Source organism: Triticum urartu, unplaced genomic scaffold, assembly GCF_003073215.2.
Source record: "Triticum urartu cultivar G1812 unplaced genomic scaffold, Tu2.1 TuUngrouped_contig_4835, whole genome shotgun sequence".
NCBI classification, from domain to species: domain Eukaryota; kingdom Viridiplantae; phylum Streptophyta; class Magnoliopsida; order Poales; family Poaceae; genus Triticum; species Triticum urartu.
In genome coordinates, this window is record NW_024115457.1 from 1 (window position 1) to 9,907 (window position 9,907).

The following is a 9,907-nucleotide window of genomic DNA, read 5'->3' on the forward strand; positions in this document are numbered from 1 at the left end:
ACCCCCCGCCCCCGCCTCGCGGGAGGCCCCGCCGCCCCCGCGGATCTCTCGATCGGGGGAGCCGCGTCTCGATTCCCCGCCCCGCAGGTACGAGCGCTACGATCCGGGGCCGCTTCAATCCGATTTGGTTCAATTCGAATTGCTTCTCATTGCTCTTGATTTGTGCCCTGCTATCTGCTTGCCTGGAATTAGGGTTTTGTGCGCGGCAGCGCCGGAGATGAGCGTGGAGAGCCCTGGGAGAGCCGCCGGGAGCTAGGGTTTTTTCGCCGTCGGAGCGCTGGACCGCCCCCGACACCCTCCCAGGTTTTCCATGGGAGATGGAGGAGTCGCGTGCGCCGTCCCGCCTCAGCGTGCAGTGGAGGGCTTCCGTGCCGACGCCCTCGTGAGGGGAGAAGCGATGCCAAACAAGGGGGAGAAAGCAGCGCACGGCCACCACCATCACCACCACCACCACCACCACCGCAAGCACTACTCGGCTTCAGCTGCCGACCTCGAGGAAGGGGAGCTGCTGCTCAATGGAGAGGCAGACAACACACGGGACTTGGACAGGACCATACCTCCCAAGAAATGGCGCAAGTTGCTGCCTTCCTCGCCAGCTGCAGAGTTGGAGCCGGGGGAGATTGTAAGCATGCAATCAGAGCCAACAAGGAAGATAAGGAGGAACGTGGAGCTTGACAAGACTGAGTTTGTGCCTGTGACGCAGAGGAAAGGTAAGTCTGACAAGATCGGGAGAAAGTCTAATAAAGATGTGGTGGAGCCAGCGGAGGTTACTCCACTGGGAAAAAAACGGGACCGGGATCATAGCGGCAAGATATGTTTGTCAGCTCACATCCGCGAGGATGGGAAGAAAGGCACTTCACGGGATTCTGATGAGGAGCCTGGTGAGATTAAGCCAGAGAGCAGCAGCACTGGCAGTGCTAGGAAGAGCCAGGCAGTAGAGCCCGAGAGCAACCACCGCAAACACCAAGCTGAGACATTCACTCAATCAGGGTCAAGAAGTCGAAGGAAGGGAGAGCCAAAGACTTCTTCTGGTGGGAAGCATTTGTCTGGAAGAAATCATGATATCTTGCCGCAAATACGAGATCGGCATGATCGGCTTGAGAGGAGCCCAGGCATCTTGGGGCGCTTTCCTCATGACCGCATTCGCCATGAGAGGAGCCCAGGCCGCATGGAGCGCTCCCCACGAGACCGGGACCGTGGTCGTCACTGTGATAACAGAGACCGCAGCCCGTACATTTCACCACGACACAGAGCACGCCAGGCCCATCACAGGGATAACACACCGAGCCGCATTGATAATTCCCCTCGTGGGAGGACTCAGCACGAGGACATCAGAGACCGAACTGCGCTTTCTCATGATAAATCACCATCTGAACGTGGTCGAACAACTGACATCCATGAAGCAAGTAAGAAGAGCAGGGGTGCTAAGCTTGAAAGCAACAACCTAGAAAATGTGCCGCACAAAAACAAGTCAATGAAGCAACCAACTAAGAGTAATAGTGGTAGCAACATAAAGAGTGAGGAGAGGATCTCCAAGGGGAAGGCATCCGAGGGCGTTCAATGCACTGAGTTGCTGCCACCACCTCCGTTGCCACCACCGCCGCCGCCTCCGCCTCCACCTCCGCCTTTACCACCTAATATGCCTCCTCCCCTGCCCCCGCCACCAGTACCTGAGCAGCTGAATGATCTCGCTGAAGATGCCTCAATGGAAGAAGACATGGATATCTGTGACACCCCACCTCACACCAGTGAAGCACCTGAACTCAGTACTGAGCCCACTATTATCATGGGAAAGTGGTTTTACCTTGACCAATTTGGTGTTGAGCAAGGACCTACCAAGCTTGCTGACTTGAAGAAACTGGTAGAAGACGGATATCTTCTTTCTGATCATCTAATAAAGCATGCTGACAGCAATAGATGGGTGACTGTTGAGAATGCAGCTTCACCATTGGTTCCATCTGATATTCCCTTGGTGTATGCGGACCTTTCTTCACAGAAGGTTAGCCCTCCAGAAGCCCCAGGAAATCTGCTTGACGAAGCTCGAGAAGGAGCAGCTTTGTTGGCATGGAGTGCTGAGGATGAAGAGGAAGCTTCTGAAGAACAGAAGGAAGATCTCTACATTGATAATAGGGTCGAGGCACTAATGTATGGAGCTACTATGGTGGATGGACATGAGCTTGATATTCTTGGAGGTAAAAACGTTTCTTTACTTTTTGAGCTGAACATTTAAATGCTTTTTTGATGTTAGTGGGCTGGGCTGGGCTGAGCTTGTTTTTTGGGCTTTTAGGGATTGTTTATTTTTGAGGGATTGTTTTTTGTTTTACAGCTTTTGGGGTTTCCGTTTCGTTATATCCTTTTGGGTTGCAAATTTCAGGGCCCTCGACTTTGGTAGTTTGGTTGTGCTCTTGCAGTTTGCACCGAATCTTGGAATGTTTAGGATTTCCACGTGGCTGGGTCTGGGTCTGGGCTCGGGCCTTATATGATGTATTATTCGTCCTCTTTTAGTGCTATTTTTTCGGTTGTAGAATCTTGTCCCTGACCTTGGGTTTTCTTGGATTTTTGTTGCATTTCTCGTTTTAGTACATTTGTATATCCATGATTTCTGTTTTTAGTCCGTCGGTATGAAAAGTGACAATTTCTGTAACTACCCTTGGGAAGTTCTGTATTAAGTCATTATTACATACTTCTGTTTAATTCGGGAAAAATAACAACCATTTGGATCAGGTTGTTTTACACTCTTCTTTGAAGGCAGTTTAAAAAAACAGGTGCTCCCTCCGAGCCATAATATAAGATGTTATTACATCGGTTGTAATAACATCTTGTATTATGGGACTGAGGGAGTAGTAGTTGTGGATGTTAATTTTAGACTTGTATTACGTGGTGCGCAAATATAATCTTTTGAGGGTTGTAAATGCAAGTACAGAGCTTCCACATGCCTTAAAACGGAATCTATTGCTATCCTTTTGTTGTCTGGCTTTGATTCTCAGAGCTGTAATTGATGTGTTCCAGCAGTTACCCCTCATGATTATACTTATCCGGTGTCTTTCCTTGTTTGGAAATTGCAGAGGTTTTGGATGCACATTTTGAGCCTGTTGATTGGGAAAGGTGTAGTTACCCTGAAGGTATTGGATCAATCTGTGCTTGTTTATCCTTCGTTATTTTTTTACTCTTGCGCATGTTTTTTTTTGAAAGGATGCGCATGTAATTTCTGAAAGCTAGTGTATGTTGCTTTAGTTCTCCAGATGTTACTTGTCCTGAGGACACTACGTCTTACTCTGAAAACTAATCATTTACAACATGTACAAGGTGGAATGGTACCACCATCTAGTTCTTTGATTGCCCTTTGTTTTTTTGTTGACATACCGGGGTTTCTGTCTTCTTATGCCAGATTTTCCTAGGTTCCAAGGCCAACCTGCAAGAGATGATGGGATCAACAGAAGCATTGGATTCGTCAGTGGTGTTGGTCCTGTTGGGAGGGAAAAGTTTTATCATAATGTTGAATGTAGCGAGTGGTTTTCTGGTAGATGGTCTTGCAAAGGTGGTGACTGGAAGAGGAACGATGAATTCAACCAAGATAAGCCTTACAGGAAAAAGCTTGTCCTGAATGAAGGCTATGCTCTTTGTCAGATGCTGAAGGGCAATCATGAGGATCCCCGCTGGCACTGCAAGGAAGACCTCTACTACCATGTACCTGCTAAAAAGCTTGATCTGCCGTTGTGGGCATTCTCATCGACAGAAGAGGACACTGACAGTGTTGATGATGCCAGTGCTATTATACCTGGAAGGTTATGCCAGAATCAGATTAGACAACTTCCAAAGGGAGTGAAAGGGATGACGCTTCCAGTTGTTAAGATAAATGCTCGGGTTGTCAAGGATCAGTCCTCTATCGAACCATGCATAAAGTCCAGAGCAGCTGAGCGGTCACTTTCTAGATCTTCACGCTCCCACTCAACTGGAACTGATAGGAATTCCGTTCATGAAGGTTTGTCTCATTTCAAGAAACATCATGAACATGATTTACAAAGTCTGCAGAAGTCCAAGTCTGTTCCAAACATCCCAGAGGACCATGTTTGCACTGTTGAAGAATTGTCAGTCAAACTGGGTGACTGGTACTACATGGATGGAACTGGACATGAGCATGGCCCATTTTCTTACTCTGAGTTGCAAAAGTTAGTTAAAAAGGGCACTATTATTGAACAGAGCAGTGTGTTCAGAAAGATTGATAACACATGGCTTCCAGTTGTTAAGGATATGAAATCTGAGTCTGCTGCTCGCGATGGAGGGCCAGGAAGTTCAGATTCTACTTCTGCTCTTGTGGAGCAGTCCAACACTGTTGTGAACCATGGAGCTGGTAGGTTCCATGAGTTGCACCCCCAGTTTGTGGGTTATACACGTGGTAAGCTGCATGAACTAGTCATGAAGTATTTCAAGAGCAGGGAGCTTACTTTAGCCATAAACGAGGTCTTGGATCCATGGATCGCAGCAAAGCAGCCCAAAAAGGAAATAGAAATGAACTTTCTTAACAATTCAGCTTCAAGGAAAATCCTGCCAGGTATTCCTTCATATCTAGTCTAAACATGCACTATTTCCTTACTTTCTGCCATTAATTGTGCTTCTCAGCTTACCATCATGTTGACTAGTCCTTCCAGTTGCACATGGCACACCTTATGTTAATTTCTATGCTATATTCATGCTATTGTTATAATTATGTCTGTTATGACAGTCGATCTTTGCAACAATTCCCTTTTTTGGCATTTCTGCAGAAGATGCTGGGTCTGTAAAAAGGGCAAGGCTGCTACCTAATCAAAGTGACGAAGGTATCAATATGTATGAGGACATCCTTGCCAGTCAGAATGATGACTGCTCTTTTGAAGACTTATGTCATGATGCTGCTCTTGTTGAAGAGAACTCTACTAATTCCGTAGCTGGAAGTGACAGCTGGGGTTTACTGAATGTGCATGTGTTAGCAAGAATCTTCCATTTTCTGAGGGCGGACATGAAATCACTGATTTCTTCTGCAGCTACCTGTAAGCTCTGGAACACTGGTGTTCAGTACTACAGGAACACATGTAGATTCGTTGATTTTTCTTCTGTTGGCCTTCAGTGCACTGATTCTGTGTTTCATGGTATTATGGTATGACTCCCTTCTCTGCTTAAACTTTGAGATGTTGTTTTTGTCATCTTCAAAGTTTCAACTTCTGACTCAAATTATTTATCTCCCTTTCAGGCTGGTTATGAGAAGCAAAATATAAGAACACTGATTTTAGTTGGGTGTTCAAATCTGAGCTCTCTTGCCCTTGGTGAAGTGCTAGTGCAGTTTCCGAACATATGTTATGTGCACATTCAGGGTTGCAGTCAGCTATGGGATATGAAAAGCAGATTTCACCATATTAAATGGATTAAGAGCTCTTTGAATCCTGAGGAGTCACTCCAGAAAATTAAAAGCCTGAAGCAGATAGATGATGGAAATGATTATGCATCCAAAGTTGCAAGGAACTTGACCAGTCAGCTGGGTGGTTCTGATGAACTTGACGGCTATTTTGCTGATATCTCAAATAGAGAGAATGCCAATCTTTCCTTTGGGCAAGGTTTCTATAAACGATCAAAATGGCTTGATGCTAGAAAGTCCTCTGCTGTTTTGTCGAAGGATGCACAACTAAGGCGTTTGATGCAGAGGAAGGCCGAGAATAGCTACCGGAAGATGGAAGAGTTTGTCATCAATAGATTGAGAGAAATCATGAAGAGCAGCAGATTTGATTTCTTCATTCCAAAGGTACATGACTTGCTCATGTTATAAGTTTTGCAAAAGTAAAAATTGAGCCTACTTAGAAGTTGAAGAAGTTGCGAGGCTAGCAGATAGAGGGCAAGAAAAAAAAACTTATGCACTTTTACTAAACCTAACCATGTTGCAGAGGGAGATGTAAAGGTTAAAAGTGTTCCAATGAGCATCGAGGATATACCTTTGTCTTTCTTCAATAGCTGTCTTCTTCCTTGGCAATGATTGTTTCATCTTCTCTTCCTTAAAAAAGGTCAGCGGCCTCAAAGCAGATAAGATCCTAAGATGCAACAATGACCCAATTATCTTTCAAAGAACGCCCGGATTACCTTGCAAACGAAAGAGGGAGGCTAATTGAAAAAATGTAGAACATTCTTAAGACTGGATTTAAGGAAACGCTTAGCCAAGGGGAGCTTACGTTGAATTACAGGTTGAAATGGTGTCTGCATGGCAGAATTTGTTCAGCCTGTCAACAAACTTACATGTTCCTGCTCCACATCTGGGATCTGCTTCTGTGTCCTCCAGATCATCCATCGCCTTCCTCATCTCCCCCACTTTGCCATCGCCTTCCAGCAAACTTGTCTGCATCCTCTACACCATTTCATCAAATTTGGCTGTCAATTCCTCATCTAACTCACATTATCTCCCTGCTCACCTTGTCCACCGTACCGATTGTTCTTCCGTCCTTTCCATTACTCAATTGCACCGTGACACTGGCATCAATGCCATCCAACTTCACACCATTGTGACAACCGTTGTAGGTCCAGGTCTCTTAGTAGTACTGCCACAAGATGATGCCGGTGTGCTACGCATGCAGCATCCTCCTTCCCTTCAAGCGAGTCCGTCCATATTTTGACATGTCGCTAGGAAAGGCCTCATTGACTGGTGTACCATGCAGTAGACATGATACATCTTTAGCAAGTTGTAGCGTATCACCAACATGAACCTTATTTTCAAGAATCCTTTCCACCATGCACATGAATTGACTATTCAATACAGTATCCATTCCATCCAGGATACCCCCGACATCAGTGGGTGATTTAACTCGTAGAATCTTTGACATTTTTCACTAACAATATCTTTGTTTTACAGGTTGCAAAAATTGAAGGTAGGTTGAAAAGTGGATATTATGCTCGGCATGGCTTTAGTTCTCTCAAGAACGATATTCGATCTATGTGCCGTGATGCATTGAGGTAAAGTTGCTCAGTCTAACTGAGTTGAAGGTTTGCAGAGCAGGGTAAGTTTGTGATATTGCATTTTCTCACATTTGATTTGCTACTACAGATATAAAGGCCGAAGTGATTTGGGAGATATGAAGCAAATTGTTGTGTCCTTTATCCAGTTAGCAAAGAGACTCGGTAACCCACGATTGATTTCTGAGAGAGATGGAGCAGTAGCCCAGAAGGACAATTCTGACACGAGTCAATATTCTTCAGACGCAAAATTAAAAAAGAAACAAAATAAAACTACGGGGGAAAGGAGGGGAGCAAACTGGGCTACTGCCTCTGCTGGTGCAGATGCTTCATCCCGTGCCTTTGACCGTGAAATTAAAAGAAGCCTATCTAAATTAAAGAAAATGGATGTTGATTCTGGGAGTGAGACATCTGATGATGATGATGGATACTCTGAAGGTGATGAAACTGAGAGTGAAACTACTGTTTCTGATACAGAGAGTGACCTTGACTCAAATTCTGCAGCATGGGACTTAAGGGGAAATGGTATGAAGTTGTTTGAATCTGGTGACTCTGTCGGGGATGATCGTGGATGGGGTGCTCGCATGACAAAAGCAAGCCTTGTCCCTCCTGTTACTAGGAAGTACGAAGTGATTGAGAAGTACCTTATTGTAGCAGATGAGGAGGAAGTACAACGAAAAATGCGGGTTGCTTTACCTGATGACTACTCTGAGAAGCTGCTCTCGCAGAAGAATGGTACTGAAAATTTGGAGATTCCAGAGGTTAAGGATTATCAACGTAGAAAGGTACCTGGGGATGAAGTTCTTGAGCAAGAAGTATACGGCATAGATCCATACACACATAATCTCCTGCGTGACATTATGCCAGCCGACGTTGGCTTGTCATCTGCTGACAAACATACCTTTATTGAGGAGGTATTGTAACTGACGAAGATTTTTTTTTTCATTTTAGTTCATTTGCTGGGATGCTTTGGACTCACATAGATATTGTGATTGCAGCTGCTTCTGAATACTTTGAATAAGCAGGTTCGGGATTTCACTGGTTCTGGAAATACTCCTATGGTTTACCCCCTTAAACCTGTCATCGAAGAAATCCAAAAGTCTGCAGAGGAGAGTGGTGATAGACGAACTGCAAAGACGTGCCTTGGAATGCTGAAGGCCATGAGGAGCCGCCCTGAACATAACTATGTTGCTTATAGAAAGGCATGCATTCAGCAACACCTTATTCATTAATGTTTGCATACCATCATAACTAGACGGTCCTATCTTAACTTTCCGCACATTCTTTCAGGGTCTTGGAGTTGTTTGCAACAAAAAGGGTGGATTTGGCATGGATGACTTTGTTATTGAGTTCTTCGGGGAGGTGTGTTCTAACTGTATATCCAATGTTTCTAGAATTAATCCATATCATATAAAATCATAATGTATTTATATATTTGTAACCTTTGCAGGTTTACCCTTCTTGGAGATGGTATGAAAAGCAAGATGGTATTAAACATATACAAAACAACAGTGAAGATCAAGCTCCTGAGTTTTATAACATTATGTTAGAAAGACCAAAGGTATTTTCCATTTTAAATTTTTTGATGCCATCCAAGTATCTAATCTGTGAGTTTAGACATCGTGAGGAAGGGTTATTACAGATGACTGATCTTTTGCCTTTGTTATGATGAAAGGGGGACCGTGATGGATATGACTTGGTTTTTGTTGATGCTATGCACAAGGCTAACTATGCAAGCAGAATCTGTCATTCATGTAACCCCAACTGTGAAGCAAAGTAAGCCCATTAATCTCCAGATTTTTACGACACAATGATTTCCTTTTTCACTACACATGACTCTATGCTATCTGTTTTCAGTGTTGACCTGAATTTCTTTTACACCCATTTGTGAAAGAGGTTCACTGATCCAAAGTTCAAGCATATACTCCCTCCGTCCCAAAATTCTTGTCTTAGATTTGTCTAAATACGGATGTATCAAGTCACGTTTTAGTATTAGATACATCCGTATCTAGACAAATCTAAGACAGGAATTTTGGGACGGAGGGAGTACTTTTTAAATGATCAACATTGATAGGAGCTTGACTTTGCTGTTGTGCAAGTCCTTTACCTTTATACAACTGCTTTGTCATTCCTCCGTTCTTCAAAAGTTTTATGAAATTTTGTCATCGTTTTATCATGTGGTGGTTAATGCATGTGCATTAGAACTTCAATAGCGAATGGGCAAAACTATTCCTGTGTTGTTCCGTGTTTAATGCGTTAAGCATTTGCAGGTATTTTTTCTCACACTTCTTATATTAACTAGTGCTCCTTAATTTTATTTTCCAGAGTGACTGCTGTGGATGGTCAATACCAGATTGGAGTCTACACTGTTAGGCCGATTGCAGAAGGCGAGGAAATCACTTTTGATTACAACTCTGTAACTGAGGTGAGCATCACATTGTGTTCCTGCATAAGCTACGTTTTAAGTTACACTACTTTAAGTTTACATTCTTGTTCTGCTAGAGTAAGGAAGAGCATGAAGCATCGGTTTGCCTCTGTGGAAGTCAAGTATGCCGGGGCAGCTATTTAAATTTTTCTGGAGAGGGAGCTTTCGAGAAGGTAAACTTTTGCAAGCATTCTGGTTGATGGTTCAAGGGTGACTGTGGTTTACCTAATTCCTAAACACTATTTTCCTTTATTTATTTTGCATCATTTTGACATAATCACATCTGCTAACTTCATCGTCAACCAGGTGTTAATGGAATTCCATGGTGTGCTTGATCGACACAGTTTGCTGCTACAGGCTTGCGAAGCAAACACTGTCTCCCAACAAGACTTGATTGACTTGGGTAGAGCTGGTCTTGGTACCTGTTTGCTTGCTGGTTTGCCTGGGTGGCTTGTTGCTTACACGGCCCAGCTGGTAATTTGTAGTTCTCTTTCTTGTTCAATTTCTCTTCCG

The 9,907-nt window shown here is 44.0% G+C and overlaps 1 protein-coding gene across 1 annotated transcript; it reads left to right on the forward strand.

Moving 5' to 3' along the window:
- Positions 1-61: 61 nt before the first annotated feature.
- LOC125528385 (histone-lysine N-methyltransferase ATXR3-like) lies at positions 62-9,901 on the forward strand (the record flags this gene model as incomplete). Its single annotated transcript, XM_048692866.1, is given in 15 exon segments — positions 62-87; positions 193-2,192; positions 3,066-3,122; positions 3,389-4,552; positions 4,764-5,134; positions 5,228-5,773; positions 6,869-6,969; positions 7,061-7,883; positions 7,968-8,171; positions 8,260-8,331; positions 8,420-8,530; positions 8,645-8,745; positions 9,295-9,394; positions 9,472-9,567; positions 9,701-9,901. Coding segments are annotated over 14 exon segments (5,829 nt in total), but the record flags the coding sequence as incomplete, so codon positions are not given.
- Positions 9,902-9,907: the final 6 nt, after the last annotated feature.